Source organism: Melospiza melodia, chromosome 14, assembly GCF_035770615.1.
Source record: "Melospiza melodia melodia isolate bMelMel2 chromosome 14, bMelMel2.pri, whole genome shotgun sequence".
NCBI classification, from domain to species: domain Eukaryota; kingdom Metazoa; phylum Chordata; class Aves; order Passeriformes; family Passerellidae; genus Melospiza; species Melospiza melodia.
The window spans coordinates 3,107,704-3,127,228 of record NC_086207.1 but is presented as its reverse complement, the minus strand read 5'-3'; the positions used below and the strand labels follow the sequence as shown (position 1 = coordinate 3,127,228).

Genomic DNA, 19,525 nt, shown 5'->3' with positions numbered 1-19,525 from the left:
AAAATCAACATTAGATGTGAGGAAGGAACCCTGGAATATTTAATCAAGGTCTTCACATTCTGTTTGGTGTTGTTTACATTTTACATATTCAAAGAAACACATCTTTGTTGAGTCAACACTTGGCTCTTCCTCCTACAGTGCTGGTCTGTATACAGTCAGATATTGAAGAAGTTATTGACATATTTCAGATGTAGTCCCAAAAATTCAGAGCTGCAGGGAGCACATTCGCTTTTGAGCCTAAACTGAAGTTTTTAAATGCTCGTCAAAGAATTAGCCCTTCTGCTTCTCTTCTTAATCTCTGCTTGGGCCATCCAGTTTCCAGACCTATCCAGTTACATTACTGCTCAGGGATGCCAGCCAGGCAAGCTGAGAACCCACAAGTTGAGAGGCACAGTCATTAGAAAGAGCAGCAAAGGGAAATGGGAATGGTTCCACTTGCTCTGAAGAGCCACAGTTTGAGAGGCCACCAGATCCACACTCTTACCTTGCTTGCGAACATCTTCCACAGCTGCCACCAGCTCCTCCTTCAGGAACTGGCTCTCCTTTGCAATTTTATCTCCTTTCTCCAGGAAATTCTCTGTTGCTTGTTCAACTGAAGCAGCCAAGACATGAGCCTTTTTAGAACGGCCTCGCTTTTTATTGGAGGGGCCCTTGTTGCTGGTGTTAACCAGTGTTGTTACCTAAAGGAATAGATGGAAGGGAAAAAACCCAACAGCAAATTTAATGTTTAGCCATTTGATAGTAAGGCCACATGTATTTTTTTTCTAGACAGTGTATTGCTAATAGCTGCACTATTGCCAGCTCCAGAAGTTAACCTAATGACTGTTTTTTCACATTTAAACACTACCGTGCTTCTCGATTCTTTAGATGAGCAAAATAAATGCAACTAAACAGCTCAAAGATTTCTCTTACAAGCAGCACTCCTCAAAAGTTGACTTTAAGAATGGAGATCTATTTGTATTTTTGATAAACTGCAGTCTTAGTAACGGGCCAGAGCTCTTTGGCACCACATAAAAGAAACCAAGGTGGGGATAATTAGTTTGGGATAACTCTTCAGTCATAAGAGATCCCAGACAAGATTGAAGTCTGTGCCAGTAGAAATGTAGAGACACAGTATCTTTGCAGTCCAAACAGTGCTATAGCCAAAGGGCTGAAAGCAGAGCAAAGGACTTGGTACAGCTCATTATTTCCTTAAAAAAAAACCCAACTGAACTCTCACAATCATCCTGCAATCAACAAATATTTCCAAGCTGTCCATCTTAGACTGAAACCCTGGAGGGAGCAGAGTCATCACCAGAGGCCAGGAGACCCCCAGGTACTCCCTGAGCTCAGGATCAGGATCCATCCCCTTTATGTCACAATATCCACACACCCTTCTTCCATTCACCTTATTCTTTCCTCTCCCTTTTGGAAAGCCTTGGAAAATGCACACAAAGCTGCTACAGAGGGACATTAAATTACAACACTAAAAAAATTACTACTCTGGAAAGCCCAAAGACTGCTGACATAAAGGTCCTCAGAGCTGAATCCATCTTCCCAGCTGGCTGATGCAGAGAGGGAAAGCCTTCAGCTGGGAATATCGTGGTTGGTTAATGGGGAGCATTTGTACTGGGTACTCTCAGTTCATCGTGTTCTACAAATAAAGAACAAGTTGCAACAAGGCAATTTGCTCCAGTTCCCTCTGTATTTTGCCAGTCACATCATTCAGGGGATTGCCAGTACAGCCTGCTGTGCTTATTCCTTGAGGACTAAGTCACAGACACTGCACTGGGTGAAAAAGGTCCTGTGAACAAGTTTGCTCAGTTAAGTTTGCCAAATTAAGATCATTTCTCTTAAGCAAAGACTCCATCAGTAACTTCAGCTAAAAAGCCTCATCAGTTGGGTAACTGCCCACTTGAGGACCAGAGGGAACAAGTCACAGGTACAGACAGCAGCTTGGTGACTAAAGGGGATAATACTGGAAACAAAATTTGATCATTCCCATATGTACTTAGCAGGAATTGTGTCCAGCTCGTTCTGTCATTTCAGAAACTTCACATTCCAGGAAAACAATGCTGAAGACAACAAGTGAACTGTCTCTTGTGTACCTTCTCTTCCAGACCTCCTAGAAAGTCTCTTCCAAGAATTTCCAAAACACCCAATACACACAACTCCCATTTACAAGACTTACTCCAGCCTTCCTGTGCTCTTCAGTGCTTTCCACTGCAGCATGTATACCACACAGAAAGAAGCTTTTATTCACAAATCCAGCACAAAGTATAGGCATGGAACATTATTTCAATCAGAAGTGCAGAAATGCCTGTTAGTAACTACTGTGTCTTATCAGGTGCTGAAGCAGCACAGTCTCCCTGGACTCATGGCCAGGTAAACTCAGCAATGAAACTGAGCAAAGAAACTGCTTGTAAACTTTTTTCTTTTTAGTTTGTACACCTAGAATTTAAGCTTTGTGAGTTAATTAAAACACCAAAACAGGCAATCATGTTTATGACTGGTTTTTTTGCCCCATCTTGTTCCTACCTGTGTAACAAGAGGCTCGAGCAGCCTTTCAACTGCCAGTGTCCTTATCTCCAGGCTTTTGGGGTCCCATTTGAAGTTCACGTTGGCTGCAGTGACAGCAGTCATTTCTGCCAGAAGAAAAGAGCTACATTAATACAATTTTTTATTGCTAATGCATGTTAAAAATAAATTAAAATGCAGCCTGTTAAGCACAAAACATCCACTTAGTGTAAGTGGAAGTTACAGCATCTCCAGAAACATCAGCTTTGATTCAAATGGTATGAGTTTGAGAAAATGTTATTACAATATACAGATATTACCTGCACATTTTGGTTAGAAAATAAAACCAAAAGCAAATAAACCCACACACAAACCTACCCAAAGGCACACTGTTTCATCAGAGCAATGACAAGATCAGCAGTGCCTGGGCCACTCACTGGTGCTCCCTGAGCAATGAAGAAGCACCACAGGCAGTGGGGGCACTTTGCCCATCAATCTGGGTGCCCCTGCCCAGTTTGCACCCCCTCCCTCCCAGGGCCAGCTCCCAGACACAGCCCAAGGCCTGGGGGAGCAGAAGGGAGCCCTGACTCCAGCAGCTCTGGGTGCTGCCCACCTCCTCAGCTCCACCACTCACTGCCCAAAGGCCCTAGCAAAGCAGCAGCCAGGTTTAACCCAACCCACACTCCCGCCCCCTTCACCCAGTTCACCTTTGGGGAATACAAAGGTAAAGGAGTGAATATAAGCCTCACAAAGCCAGAAAATCCAGCTGGTTCATACTTAACAGCTTACATATCTATTACACTTCTCCTTAACATTTGCATAGGAGGGAAAAGCAGATTTGCATGAAGAGATCTGTTCAAAGCTGTCACTGAGCCGTTCCTTCCCGTTACAGTTTTATATCAACATCCCAACGGAACAGCAAACATACTTATGGGAAAAGTTGAGTGAAACTACTAAAATAGCTCTGCTGTTGAGACCAGCAGCCTAAAAAAATAGAACTAAAAATAAGGAACTACAACAAATCACTGGATTAACACTATGATGCTGCACATTAAAACAAAAGAATAAAGTGAACAATAATTTCAGTTTAAAAAATGGATTTAGAGTACTGGAAATCCATAAAACCAATTCATATCACTTCAGACATAATAGATTCTAGCTCTTCCTGCTTTGGGCTGACCTCAAAATTCAAGATTAGACTAAACCTACATTTGTAATTCTTTATTTTTAAAAAAGTCAGGAAGATAAATAGATTTCCTAAATCTCCGTCCACCCATCTTCCTAAACACCTACTGTTGAGATAATTTTAAAGCTTATTTGCTGATATTTTTAATCTTCTCTGGCCAGGGCATTGCCTGCACAGCATCTCAGCAGTCACGTTGCTCTGACAGCACCAGATGTCCCCAAGCTGCCAGACGAGCACAACATCCCGTTATTTTTAAAAAGCAGGAGGCAAGGCACTAATTTTGGTAACCAACAATGTTTACAACACGTACCAACAACCAACTGCTCCCTCCCGACCCCAAGAGCTAATTGTGCACAGGAGGGCTGCTTGTTTCCCAGGGCACAATGAGAGCTCTGGGGCACTGGAGGAGCTCAGAGCTGCTCCCACAGCACGGGCATCAGAGCACAGACTGAGAACTCACTCCAGCACTGCTGGCCAAAGCTGACACGCTGAAGTACAACTTCACAAGGTGCAAGGCAGGAATATTCACCCAGCTGCACTCAGCTCTCCACTACACCCACACTCCAAGTGCCCAAACTGCTGGGAGAAAAAAACTTAAAAAGCTGAAAGCTTAAAAAGAGAGAGCCTAGAATGAGCCCACCAAGGCTGGCATACATGTAACCCTTCTGATGGTTTGCACTGAAAAAGCAGTGGGTGCAGGCTGGAGCTGGCAAGGCTCCCAGCTCCAGAGCCCCCAAGGAGCCACAGGATGGTGGAAGGTGGTCATCTCCTGTCCTCCCCTACCTCTGACAGCAACCACTAAGCACCGTGAACTCACTAATTAACCTTCTCTCTCAATCACCCCCTCTTTTTATTTCACTCACCTACTGGCTTGTGCCACAGCTGGCACGGGGCACACTGTGAAATGCCCTTCACCCCTAGGTAGCTTCCCACCCCTCACAAGGAATGTCACTGGTTTATTCCCTCCCCATTAGCTCAGCACAAATGCTTCCTACGTAAGAAGCTGAGAAAAATACAGTGACAACGTTTGTGGTTTCTGAGAAACAGAGCCAGGGCTCTGGAAAGCCCAGCAGGTTTCTAAAGAAAGGCTTTTTCTATGAAGTTAATGCTGTTACACCTCTTGCAGAAACAATGTGCAGGATGAAGTAACCATGAGAAGATACACTAATTGTATTAGTAGGATAATAAAGGCAATTCATCTGAAAACACGTTAGTATGATAGTTCATGAATTGGCCAAAAGTAACGGTCTATAAAAACCACTTAGCAGCAGTGCTATTGAAATTTATCTAAAAAGCAAAGCTTGGTATCAAATAGCCTGTTTGGCAGCAAGGGCTTGGATATCATTTGTACATTGCAATAAATATGTTTATTCAATTAAATTAAACCTGTGGAGAACACAGGAACAGGCTATAGGTTACTAACACATGGGGGAGATGGGTTTAGGGGATAAAAGGACAACTGTCAGGGCCATGGTACAGCATGGCTGTGACTCTCTCTAGTTCTCTGGAATTTGACTCTTCCCTGTGACTGCTCAAGCTCTCCCTCAGTGAATTCAAATATGGAACAGGGAGCAAAGCACCTCATGGGATAGTGGGGCAGAGTGCTCAATCCTTGGCTCCTGGAGAGCACACCACAACCCCCATGCAGCCACTCCAACACCTACAGGGAAAGAGGACATCCTCTGCAAGAGGAACCCGCAGCAGAGCAGTGCAGCACTGGTTTGACAGCTGGGACAGCCCAACTGACATGGAACATGCTCCCCATGCCCCAGCCCCACTAATTTCAGGGACAAAGCAGCACGGACCACACGGCAGAAGAGTGAGCGGCGCTGAATCTCAAGTGCAGGAATATATAGAACAACACCACTGCACAGGGAGTTGTGGTTGCCCAGCCTGTGGTTTCATAAGCAGCAGAAAAGCTGCTTAAGGACCAACGTTCATCCTCCCACACCCCTCCAGGAACTCATTCCCGTTTGCACATCACACCCCCTCCGTACTGGCACAGCTTTCCCCACGCCTGAGCGATTAACCAGATGGGGAAGGACTGATTTGGCTGAAGGGAAAGAAATCCATTTTTGCAAGGTGGGCTGAGATGCCCATCTGGCTCCCTGTGCCACCACACACACCACTATGGCAATGGAGATGGCACCATCAGCTGGCACCCTTGGCAAAGCCACTGCAGTGGGAACACAGGGCAAAGCTGGATGCCACAGTCAAGCTGAGCCAGGAGCCACTGAAAGCTGAGAATGAAGCAGAGCTTCTGCAGGAGCAGGAATGCCCTCCCCACACATCTGATGCTCAGACATGTGAAGCTCCAACCTCCAGCCATGCTCACCAGCCCAGCCCTTTAACTGCAAACCCCTTGAGTTATTTTCCTGTTCATGATGGTGCCCATTATTGCAATAGAGATTTCAGAAGTAATGCAGGGTCTTCCTGGGGCTTAGGGCACTGGCAAGGACATGAGAGCAGGGGAAGCACAGGGGTTTAAAGGAGCCACATTCAGAGCTCTGCTCCAGCCAATGATCTGCAAGTACAGTCACCCCTGGACAGCTCTTGCTTGCTTTCTACAAACAGTCAAGATCTCAACAGCTAAAGATTAAGGACAGGTCTCCATTCTGCTTCAACCAGCCACTGTTGCTATCCAACTGCTCCTCTCCCTGCCCAAACAGACCCACAGTGGCAGAGGCAGGAGCCACTGCAGGGAGCTCCGTCTCAGAGTGAGCTGGTAACTAAACCTTCCCTTCCCAGGTTCCTGTCCTGATGGAGGAGTGGGACTGCACAGGGCGGGAGCAGCATGGAGATGAGCTCTGCTTCTGAAGTGTCCCCCAGAGCAGGCCCCAGCCCTGCTTGGAGAGAAGGATGAGCAGAGGGACCTCTGAGCTGCTGGGGCTGCCAGGAGCACACCAAGGGTGATGCACACAGTGCTCCTTCCAAAAGCCACAACTGTAGGTCTGCATGTTCTCAAAAACTGGTAATTCAAGTTTTAGGAATAACTTCAGATGCCATAATTCCCTAATAGTGGCATGCAATAATTTTTAGATATTGGCAAGCAGAGGAATGCAGCTCTGCAGCTGCTTTGCAGAAATGCCCTGAAGGCACCCAAGGCTTTTCCAAAAGCCAGTGAAGGAGCACAGTTTGAACAGCAAGCTCTGCACCCCAACGAATCACAAAAAGGCCTGAGTGCTCAGGGTCCTGTTTTTCCAGGCTGCACTCCCACACACACCTGAAGGCAGTGCTGGCTGTATCTCAGACATTACTGAGTGAGGCCATTCCATCTGCCCAGTACCAAACCATCCTGCAGTCACCCTACCTCCAGGCAGGGGTAAATCTCTTGGGTTACACAGCAAAAAGTAACTGTCCATCTCCTGTTCTTCAGTCCCACCACCCTGTGCTACCTGAAACCCTTTAACATAACATCTGCTGTCAGTCTTCACATTTTATCTCTCCTGCCAGGCTGCTTTCTAAAAGCTTTTAGCTGCACTCTCTGATTTCTTGGTATTTCTCAGAGAAGCCAGGATTCAAGGAATGGTCTGACTGGCACAGAGAGGAGCTGACCTTGCCAGGTACAACAGACCACATGCTGAATTCCAGCACTGAGCTAGCCAAAATGCCTAACACAGAAGATGGGACAGGAACATTTTATACCTGGGAGGACATTCCCTATCTGAACATCCTTCCTGGACTCCTCAGCTGTTCCCCATTCTGCAGGGCTGATGTGCCCAGGAGCACCAAGAGACATTTCACTGCAGTTTTTTGCAGCTTCTTTCTCTCATATGTCTCACTCATTTTGAATGATAATCTGGTCTGCTACCATGCTTCCAGACCATCTCTAGATACTCTGTGCTGCATAATGACTCTATCACCCAGCTCCTGGGGATGGAACTTGGTGGGATTCACAACACAATGACCCAGCTTTATCTTCCAACAGAAAGAGAACCAGACCCCTTGCTCCCAATGGAATCCTTTTGCTTGGCACGTTACCCAAATACCCAACCCAGCTGACAACCAGCAGGGATCCCTGACCCCTGCTGAAGGTGGCAGACAAGAGAGCAAAGACCTTCAGGAGCTGGGTATCTAACACATACCATTAACACAAATCTTCAGAACAGTTTTGGTTTCAAAGAGATTAAGGCACACTTCAGTAAAACTCAGCTCACATGCTGGGACTTCATATGGCCCAGTGACAACTCAAAACTGGTTTTTCATATAACTAAGAGTATCCATAAAATAAAAAGTTCCATTCTTTCCCTTCACAGTCTCCAAATTAATTTGTCTGCCCTGTTCCACAAATAAAGCAACACTCAGCAGCCAAATAGCTGCAAGTCAAGGATGTTTGGTGTATGCGATGCTTTTCAAGAAGGATTTAAGCAGGCTTTATTTAAGCTGGTTTTATTTAACATCAAGTATACACAACTAAAAACAGAGACACTCTTCTAACATAGTCTTCAACCTTACACTCCATCTGCTCAGCTACCAAATCCTGTCCCCCACCATAAATACCATGCAGGTACTACCTCATGAGAAATCCTTACTGCTAGAATTTCACAGTCTGAAATATTAATACAAATTCAGGTGTCACACTGTGGCAAAGCTCCTATTTGTATGTGCAGGATGAGTTTGAGTTGAACCTGTCTCATGAGAGCCAGGTCTTGGTGACACAGGTGGGATGGGATGGGATGCACTGCTTGTGTCCGTGTCACTAAACTCTGGAGTGCCTCCACATTCTGAGTGTGAGCAGACACACTGCCCTTGTCCAGCTTGGTGTCAAGGTAAGATCATCTCCACCTCATCCCAAACTCTTGGCTTTCATTGAATACAATTTTACTAAACTTTCCATTGTGGTATCTATATAAATAATGGAAAAAGAAGTGGGAAATAATTTACTGAGTAAAGCAACCTTCTGTAGAAACCAATTACCATGTTTTCCTTGATGGAATTTCCTTCCACTCAAGTAGATTCAACTTTGCTACAGGTTTGTTTAGGGTTTTTTCCCCACAAACTGCAGTAATCACCCAAGAAAAAAGACAATATTCAGGTTCAGATAAGCCTGTTCTTCACAAGTGCCATCCCGGTTCCAGGACTCTAAATCTGCTTTCACAAATTTTTCTCTGCTGCTCTTGTGGAGAAGACCCACAGAGGCATCTGAAACACTCATCAGACAGCCTGACACAGCCAGCAACAAACAAATGCTTCTCTAGTCTCCACTCACTTAGAACTTGCTACTGAATTGAGAGATGAACCCTGATCCAGTGCTCCTACAAAAATCCATGAAATTCTTGGCTGTTTTCTCTCCTGTGTGGGTGCTGTCTCTAACCAGAGCCAGCAGCCACAGGGAGCCCCTCACCTTTTCCCTGTGGCAGCAGTGCCCAGCCCAGCCCACACGGGAGTGGGCAGAGGGCACAGCAGCAGATGAAGATGCCTCACTCTCCCCAAGCAGTCTGTGCTATCTCCTAGCAGCTTCCAGACTGTCACAGTGCTGGGGATTCAGACCATTCATCTTCAGTCAGAACCAGGAACAAGCTCTGTCCCTCCAGGTTTTCACTCCTGCACTCAGGTTCAGCTGCTGCTTAAGGGATGAAGGCACATTGTGCACAAACAGCTTCACTGCTGGTCCTGGGACCCCAGCAGAGATTGCACAATGGCAAATATGATGTTTGCTTGGGAGATGCTGGTGCCAACAGCAGCTTCTTGCCTCCAGTTATGCAAGTGTTCAGCTCTGATCGTTTCCTTCATGATAGAATTGTTTTACTACAAAGGATCTAGAAAGGAGGTGCATGGAAGACAAATCACAGGCAGCACAAGCAATTAGTGACTTATTTATGTCACACTAAGGCTCCAGTTCATGGATGACACCCTGAAAGAATACAGGGGCCAAACTCAGCCTTATACCCACTTGGCTGTTCAAATGGATAGCCTGGCTCATCCCAGACTTTCAATTCATTTCTGCAGTTTTCAGTTTCCAAATTCATGCATGATCCAAACTCCATAAAGAAGACTGACAGGGAATCAACAGTGCTTTGAAACACACACAGGCTCTTTCTAAATAAGAGAATCTCCTCTATCAGTAAGATTAATTTTTATATTCTGGCTGCAAAACTTGGCATTTGGAAAAAAAGGATGTACCATGACCAGCAAGCTATTACTGTTGTGAATAATAACCACTCACTTTGCTTTCACATGGATGTTTGTGCGTTTTGTGCTGAAGGCCTGCACTAACACCATGAAAGATAAGTTCCCAAATCAGAACAAGGGGATCTGTACCTGCTGTATTCAGCTGCTCTGTGGGTGAGCACTGCAAGGCTCTGGCCATGCAGAAGGACACCACACCTGCATTTTAAGCAAACAGCAACATCTCTCCTGAGCTTATCCCTGCAGTGATGGCAGCTTCAACCTCCCAAAGCCAGCCCTTACTCAGCCACATCCCTCACACTGAAGCTGTAGGCTCAAACTGCAGGTTCACACTGAAACACAACAAGGGGGCTCAGCCTGGAGACAGGAGGTCAGAACCCAAGAGGGTCTTGTGCATCTGCTGGACCACTTCAATTCAACTACCAGGAGTCCTTCCAATCTCAGTGCCTCTTTCCACCACTCTTGAGGCAGAGAACTCCGTGAAGCTTCCCTGAAATCACTGAGAAAGAACTAAAGAACAGCTTTCTGGCACTCTCTGAACCACAGCACACATTTCAGACCCTAGGGACACACAGTCAGTGCAGATATAATAACTAGGCTGTGGCTTCAGAGCAAGGCTCTTCAAACCCCAAACTACACCAGCACAGGTTACCAATTACCAACCTTAAGCTAACAATGAATGCAAGAAGGGGCAACCTTTTAACAAGATAATTTTTGCCACAACTACACATTAAATAAGGAAAAGGTTGTTATAAATTAGTCCACTTTATCAGCTGGCAGAAGAATTTGCCACAGCTGCAAAATTGATTCTTGCTTAGCCTGCAAAACCTCACTGATGGCTGGCAATAAAGGGAAAAGAAAACCCAGGGATTTTTGTTCTGATCTTCTTCAGCACTCAACCTGCAATAAAAAGTGCTGTTTATGCTAAAGAGTCAGAAATAACCAGAATGTGACCCCACTCAAACTGCATTTTCATTCCTAAATTGATATGTTGTTATGCAATACCCTTCAGTGCTTTTAGCTGACCACATCTTCGAAATCTACACCTTCATTAGCAATTTAAAACTGTCAGGAGTCCACAAATAATGGAGCTGTGGGAGCCGACACACGTGTTCTGAAAAAAAATAAATAAAAAAGACTGCCTATAATTAGGGGATTGATGAAAATTTACTTAAAAATGGAGCAAATGGACAGCCTTGTATTACTAGAGACTAAATACTATATTCTTTCTCAGTTGCATGCTCAGCACAGCAGCAACTAAGGACTACGTAACGAAAACTTCTCTGTTTTAAGAATAGAAAAAGTTTTCCAGCTTTCTCCTTTTGCAAAACTTACTACAAGCAGCCACTGAAGCAAAAGGAGAACACGAGTGTGAAGACTCTTCAAAGTAAAATGTCTTCTAAGTTTCCTATGAAAACTTCAGAAATCCTTTTGCAGTCTTCCACTTTGATTCAGGAACACGCTCTCAGTCTAAGATAAAAATTACAAAGCAGGTTTTTTTTAAAGAAAAAAGTAACAATACCCACAGGTGACGAGGCTGAGATGTTCACTTCATGGTCAGGGCAGCCTTCAGCAGCATCTCTCAGCTATAAACAAGGAGTTCCTCTGACAGAAGAGTTGCACCATCACACACACCCGCAGACAACTCTCAACTTGCAGCTCCCGCTGTGACTTTGGGAGGGGGAAGGGGAAATTCACAAAAACACACCCCAAAAGAAAGAGTGTCCCTGAATGGGCTGCACAAGCATGGCCTGGAGGAGGGAAGCACCTCTCAGTGCCTGCACTAAGGCAGGATGCTCCCACACCCCATCCCCTCAGGGCTGCAGACGCTGGAACGCTGGGGCTCTGACTGGTGAGAACCTCACAGCCTCTCCAGGAGAGCAAAGCAAGTCATAATAAAATTAAACACAGTGGTGTGATGCATTTTTGGAGGCTTCCCAGAGTTCCTGTACTTCTGCCAAGCACAAGCTCACTAAGGGTGCACCACTGTGCATGGTAGCCAGAGCTAACCATGACCTGCCTGGGCAGGAATCCTTTTGAGTCACCGCCTTCACAGACAGATCACCAATTAAAGCCACTTCTGTTAAAAAAAAAAAAAAAAAAAGCCACTGTCCCACCCACATTCCATAGAAGCAACAAGAAGGAACTAGGTTTGAGAAAAAGGAGTCACTGCTTAGATAGTCTTGTTGGGGAAAAAAAAAACAATGTAGTTAGACAGCCATTTACTAAGTAGAACTCACATCTGATTAAAGACACGTTTTTCTCTCTCCCCCCATTCTTTTCACCCCCAGGAATAGGAAACATGACAAACCTACAGAACAAAAACCAGATGAGCTAAAAAATCCTGTTCCATTGGCTTTGCACCAGCGCTTTGCCTCTGGTTCTGCTGAACACTGCATCTTTCACTGACAGCCACTGACTTTTCCCTAAGCCCACAATAACAGTCTGTTAATCAAATAATCATATTCAAATTGTCTTAACCAGTTCTGTAAACTAAGTAAACCAGCTGAGAACACCTGACACTAAAGTACTGATGCATAAAGACCAGAAATTAACTTTTTCTCCTTGAGGTTATAAGCTTTGAACCCTGCACAAGTAATCTACATTATTCTGTTTGGCTACATATAAACCCTCTAGCTTTTTTATTTTTTGCGCTACTCTTATTGGATTTTATGTAATTATTTTTTCTCCCTAACCCCCAGCTAGGAGAGAGGGGAAAATCCCGTGCTCACAATCCTACTGCACCCTTCTCTACACCTGTACAAAGTCAGAGGGCTGTGACTGAGGACTCCAGCAGCAGTGAAGTGTCATGGAGTAACAAACACAGGCTGTGCCCACTGTCCAAAAAGGCTTCTCTACATCTCCACTTTCAGGATGCACAGTTTAATATTACTCAGGAAATGTGTTTCCAGCTGCAAGGCCAGTGGTTTCTAATTAAACACATCTTCCAAAGAGTGGAAGCGGCAGGAACTACAAAGCCATACTTTGTACAAGCATTTAAACCACTCCAGAGCCTCTCACAGAGCCAAACCAGATTCCTGCTTTTCACTCAAGAAATACTCCAAAAAAATCTTTCATTTTACTTGTAGCTTGTATGAAGTTGTTTAACTCACAAGGCTTCTAATTTAAAAGCCATGAAGTCATCAGCTGAACACGATGATGGGAGAGCTGCTCTGCACCTGCAGCCAGGACTGCCAGAGCCAGAGGCGATGTGGTCTCCTGGCACATTGGCACAACAGCCAGTCCAGGCTCCAGCTGCTGCCTCAGGAAGCTCCTGAACTGCTGGACCCTGACAGAGAACCTTAGGGAAGCAATGCCACTTGTTTGCTCTTCTCTCATGGTTTTATTGCTTGTTTTACTGCCTGCCTGTTGCTTTCTCTTTTAGGGATGGCTTTACACACTGTCACCACCCAGGAAAAAGGTGGGGGAGGATATGAGGGAGGGAAAATAAATGATGAGAAATGATTGCAGGGATCAGTAAAAAGAAAAGTGGCAGGGTTGGTAATTATGACCAGAGAAGCAGAGGGAGACACCAAACCCCATCCTAGCACATTCATCACTCCACAAAGGCATCCAAGAGCCAGAGGATGCTGCTCAAGAGTGCAACAAACAGAGCTCCTGCTTTACTCCCTCGTTCAGCTGTTGCTACCAGTCAGCTCAGCCAAGACCAGGAGAAGGGATCGTAACTTAGGGCCTTAGACAAAGGCTAGGCTAATAAAAAGTTGATGGGACCAGTACAACCAAAACCTCCTGATGAGGGTCACGGCAGGACAGACCTCTGAGCTATAGCAATCAGAACACATCAAGCCCTCTGTGCACCACTTACAGCTCATTGTTCTACTTTTCACCTTTGAAATCAATAAATAATTGAAATTTCAGGATGCACAGACTCCAAAACACCTGGACACCAGGTACTGGTTGGCATGAATGCTATGGTTTGTAAGTGTAGTTATTATGAGATGTGTCACTTGCACACACATCCACAGCCCATCATGAATTATCCAGGGCCAGAAGCAACTCCTCAGCATTGAGCAGTGAGACTGTCTAGGTCTTTAAGTCATGCTAAAAGAGATTAGTTTTACAAGTGTACATTACAAGGACATACTTGCAAGAAAGAGGGCAAAAACTGGCAGCTTGTACATCTTGATTAGTTGCACTCACACCCACTTTCACCTTCTTGCTTCTGAGCACACCACAGCTCTGTCCTCTGCTGTTCAACAACACAGGCTCTGAATTCAATATTCCAGTCAAAAAAAAAAAAAACATTTACCCACCTATAGCTTCAGCTGGAGATCTCAAGAGCACTTTGCCAAGATGAATGCTGACCTGCTCAGTGTTACGCAGGTTAAACACCGTTTTATAGGCACACAGCTCAGCCCTGTTTACATGAAAAATTCAACTGACCTTTGAGGCTCTGTAAAGCTACAGTGCTAGTGCAGCCCTTGTGCAGACCATTTATTTAAGTGGATCTCCTGTGCTCGGGTTGTATCAACCAGAGAAAGATACAGAAAAACAATCTTCCCCCTAGAGCCTTAGATCTGCATAGATACCACCTCTACAAGTGCCCAGAATAAAGTGAATGAAAACTCTGAGCCCTTGAAGAAGTGGGAACAGCAGTGGAAGGCGGAGCACAGAAAACCACACAAGCCACCAAGGCCACATGTTCCCGATAGCATTGACCCCTACTGACTTAAGTGAAAAGCCACAAATTTATTATTTACCTAAATGTCCTCTTGACCTTCTGCTGAACAAGGTAATGACAGAACTATAAGGCCTACAATCTCCCCTCAGTTAATATCCAGGTAAAAAAAATCCCATTATATTTTTCTTCTCCTGATCCTTCAGCACCCACCCACCTACCAAGCTCATTCATTTCAGCCTCTTCCTTAAACTAGCTATTGACGGCTACTTTAGAACAGGGTGAACCAACTTCCCTCTTCTACCCTAATTTGCACCACAATCTCATTTGCTCCACATCAACTCCTCATTTGTTCAACATCAGCTCCACACAGAAATTCTTCTTTAGCATATACAGTCATATGCAGATCTATTCCATAATAGGGCACTGATTGCTGAGAAACTGGGTGTTCTTTGGGAAAAACAGCACACCACAAGCTGAGGATCCCACACCATGCCCAGTGCAATCCTACCTGCCACACTGGTGCCAGTTCCCTGTCTGCTTCAAGCCCCTGACTACCAGAAGTTTCACTCAGGCTGTAACATCAACATTTATCTGTTCTTGTGCCACTGCATGCACTAAAACAGAGCTAGCAGAGAACCAGCTGGCCTCCAGCTTGGCTTCATGGGCACTGTTCCACTCTCTGCCTTGGTAATGGTTATTCCCTTAGCTATAGCTGGCCTCATGTTTGGTTTTTCTATCCCTGAGTTTATCAGAGAATGGTTTGACTTGGGAGGGACCTTAAAGCTCATCTCGTTCCACCCCTGGCATGGCAGGGACACCATCCACTGTGCCAGGCTGCTCCAAGCCCCAGTGTCCAACCTGGCCTTGGGCACTGCCAGGGATCCAGGGGCAGCCACAGCTGCTCTGGGCACCCTGTGCCAGGGCCTGACCACCCTCACAGCCAAGAATTTTTCCCAATATCCCATCTATCCCTGCCCTCTGGCAGCATGAAGCCATTCTCCCTTGTCCTGTCCCTCCATCCCTTGTCCCCAGTCCCTCTCCAGCTCTCTTGGAGTCCCTTTAGGCCCTGGAAGGAGCTTTGAGCTCTCCCTGGAGCCTTCTCCTGTGCAGGTGAACAATGGCAGCTGTGCCAGCCTTTCCTGCCAGCAGAGCTGCTCCATCCCTGGGATCATCCTGGAGCCTCCTCTGGCCTGGCCCCAGCAGCTCCAGCTCCTGCCTGGGCTGGGGCAGCTCTGCAGGTGGGAAATCACCTGAGCACAGGTAGAGAATCCCTGCCCTTGGTCTGCTGCCCACAGAGCTTCGGGTAAGCCCAGGATACAGGCATTGATCCCTGAATTTAAAACCTTTCAGAAGAGGCTCTTGGGAGTCTAACTGATTAATAAGTAGTTGTCTCGTAAATTAGAGAAATTGTATCAGAAGGGAACTCCAGACTAGGGGAGAATTGCACTTTGCAAACTGTGTTAGTTTAGATCTGTGTATGGAATAATTTCTGTCACTTCACAAAGCATGGAGAAAAAAAGGTTATTCCTCTAATTCCACCAGAGATATTTATAAACACATATTAAAGGACAGATGTTTTCTGTAGTACATTGGGATTAACAAGTAAAAATATGTAATCATATTGAGAGAAAAGATAGCTGGCTCTTTAAATCCATCAGTCACAAGGAATTATGAATCATATTCAAGTATCAGATTTGCCTGGACTAACCTTCTGCACACCAGAAATCAGTTACACCCATTCTCACCCTGACTACCAGATAGGAGTCTCAGTTTATGGAGAACAATCCCACTTCCAGTTGCAGTGACCTCATTCCTCCTGCCACTCCTTCACCTCACCAAATAAGTACAACAAAACACTTAATGTGGCCTTGGGCCCCGAGACAGAGCAAAGGCTGCACCTAGTGCAAAATTTCCTCAGTAAATCCATCTGCAGCCAGTTCTGCTTGGTGACACAGCAGGCCACTCTCAGTGCTCGTCTTTCCAGAGGAGCTCATCCAGTCAGGGTGCTAGCATACAATTTTGTGGTAGCTCTATTTTAAATCTCGTTTGCTGGATTAAAATAGTATGGAGTTAAAAGTAGTAATTATCAAACATCTGCACTTTCTCTAAAGCTGCAATGCTGTTTAACCAACACACGAGCTATAAAGTCACTGAATGGAGCTATTCCAGACTAGCTGGAGAACAGTTCGGGTGAATTCCCAGAGCAGTAGCAGATCCCACTCCTCAAGGTCATACTTTCAGCACTCAAGTTGAGCAGCACAGGCTTTGGAGTGAGGTCAGTTGGGGCACAGCAGCAGGAAGCCCCATCCCAGGAAGCATTCAAGGCCAGGGTGGGAGGGCTGGGAGCAGGGTTGGGGCAGGAAAGGGGTCCCTGCCCATGGCAGCAGAGTGGAACCAGTGCTTTAAGGGCTCTTTCAACCCAAGCCAGTCTGTGACTCATCATCATGCTGAGTGACTGTCCCATGAAGTACTGTCCTAACCAAGTGACACTCAGTCCTCTTTTATTCATCATGTTTCCTTTGGTGTCCAGCAGAGCTGAGAGGCACCAGTAAATCAGAACCCAGCAAGTGGTGAACAGAAGCACCACGAGGGCCCTCACTCCAGAGCAGCCCACCTATGACCAGCAGGCTGGTTTGGCCACTGGGTAATTCTGTGATCTTAAATAATTCTCTGCATAAGAAAGGTCACCTAGAAATTAAACAGTAACAGCAGATGTAAACTCAAGGTAGGCCTAAAGTCCCACAAAAATGTATTTCCAACTCATAAACATTTCTACTTAATGTGGATTCCTTTGCAAGATCAGTTTCTGGATCTTACAGCTGCAGAAAAAGATATTCATGCTGCTGAAAAAAACCACAAATTACTCTTCTATTACATCTTCCAGTTAAATTTATCAGACCAACAGAAGCCCTACGAAGAAGCTACACATTAATGTCTGTCCTTACACATATCAGCACAGAAATGCTGATGTTTCAAACCCTGAAAATCAATTGTGAGGAAAGTATTTACATTTGTATTTTAAAGCATCGATTTGAGCACAGGATTTCTAATCTCTGCCCACTGCGCTCCCCCCGGCCACCTTGTATAAACTTTAAATCTCCGATGCAGAGGCCTATTATTAGAGCTGGCTGAAAAAAAACCGTAAAGAATGAAGGCACATTGTTTGTTATGGAAAAGGTTAGGGCAAAGCCTTCCCAAAAACAAAACCTACCAAACCTTTGTCTGTTTCTGCTGCGAAAAGTCAAAACATTTCCTCATGTTTTAGAAACTGCTTCTTTGAAAATGACGAACAGTGACTCAACATCAAAGTATGTCCTTTTAAACAGGTTTCGATTCAGAAGGGTGAAATAAGTACAACAAAACGCTTAATGTGGCCTTGGTGCCCCAAGACAGAGCAAAGGCTGCACCTAGCGTAAAATGAGCTGGGCTTTCACCTTCATCAACACAATCCTACCTACAAACCAACCCAGAGACTGAAATACACAACCCCAGAGCCGCTGTAGCCAGCAGGACTGAGGAGTGCAGCCTCTCCCACTCCCAGCGCAGGAAAAACACAGGAAACCAGTAACCAGAGCACAAGTGACTGAAGCACCCAGAAAACACCTTCTGCTCAACTCCCATCCCAAAAAAACAATAGACAAAGCCAAACAAAGGGGGAAGGGCAGCAGAGAGCTCCAGACTAGTTCAATACAGATAGCCCAGACACGCCGGGGGTCACAGCCCCGAGAGCCGGGCTGAGGCCGCGCTCGCAGGGCGAGGGGCGATCGATGGCCCTCGTCAGAAAACTCCTCCTGGGCCCGGCTGGCAGCCAAGGGCACACAGACAGGGAGCCGTGCCTTGAGCGCATCTGATCCTTCACTAAACGCAACTGGAACACACACTTTCCGCCTGAAAGATTTCAGGCGTTCAGAACTGGTAGGAGCAATGAATAACAGGCGGGAGACCCACGCTGCCCAGGGACCCCAGGCCCACAGGCAGCAGACACAGGGGGAGTACAGAACCCAGGAGCGGATGCGCTCTCCCTGCTTTTTGTTTGGGAAAAGTAGCACGAAACTTTCTGTCAGCGAAGGAGAGGCTCTCGCCTCCCAGCACAGGAGAGGATTAGCGGTGGGTGTAAGAAAACGTGGCGGAGCCAGACGGGGCGGCAGGGTGTTCCCGGCTGTCCGTGTACGGGATCAGCAGCACGGCCGGGGCTGGAGGGGGGCAGGCTCCGGCTGCACCGCCCGGACAGACCGCGGGTCCGAAAGGCACGGAGCGCTCCCAGGGGGCTCACAGGGGGCTCCGGGCCCTGCCCGCAGCCGGGGAGCGGCGCCGGGGCGGCCCCGGCCGCGCGGGGAGGGGCCTGGACACCACCCCGCCGCACCGAAACTTCGCCGGGAGCGGCCCGGCCGCGCTGCTCCCCCGGCAGAACGCGCTCGGCCGCCCCGAACACCGCGGGCCCGCCCCGCTCCCACGCGGGCCCCGCCGCTCGGGGCAGCGCAGCCTCCCCGGCCGGGCCCGGCTCCCTCCCGACGCGCGGCCCGCTCCGCTCTCATCGTCCGCCCCCCCCGGCCCAGCCCCACGGCCCAGCCCGGCGCTCAAAAGTTTCCAAGTGCGAGAGCCGCAACTTTACCGGGGCAGAGCTGGGCTGGATGGTGGCGGCCGCCCTGGCTGCGCTCGGCCCCGCCGCTTTGTCCCGTCCCGCGGAGGAAATGGGCTCTTCCGGCGCCTCCCCGCCCGGCCCGGCCGCTCTTCCCGGCACCGCCCGCCGCGCCGCCCCCGCGCCCTGCCGGCACCGCCCGCCCGCAGGTGAGGGACGGCGGGGACGGGGCCGGGCACGGCGGGAGCCCCGCACCCCGAACGGGACCGGGCACGGCGAGGACCCCGCACCCCGAACGGGACCGGGCACGGCGGGAGCCCCGCACCCCGAACGGGACCGGGCATGGCCGGAACCCCGCACCCTGGGCAGGGCGGGAACGCCGCACCCCGAACGGGACCGGACACGGCCGGAACCCCGCACCCCGAACGGGACCGGACACGGCCGGAACGCCGCACCCCGGGCAGGACCGGGCACGGCGGGAGCCCCGCACCCC

The 19,525-nt window shown here is 47.4% G+C and overlaps 1 protein-coding gene across 1 annotated transcript in view; it reads right to left on the bottom strand.

Annotated features, from left to right (window-relative positions):
* Positions 1–19,166, bottom strand: part of CTNNA1 (catenin alpha 1) — a 116,814-nt gene extending 97,648 nt beyond the window's left edge. Inside the window, exons 1-3 of the mRNA XM_063168440.1 lie at positions 19,066–19,166; positions 2,518–2,624; positions 485–680 (exon numbers count right to left, since the gene is read on the bottom strand). Of these exons, the coding sequence (XP_063024510.1) occupies positions 485–680; positions 2,518–2,622 (301 nt within the window). The 5' untranslated portion in view covers positions 2,623–2,624; positions 19,066–19,166. The remainder of the gene's footprint in view (positions 1–484; positions 681–2,517; positions 2,625–19,065) is intronic.
* Positions 19,167–19,525: the final 359 nt, after the last annotated feature.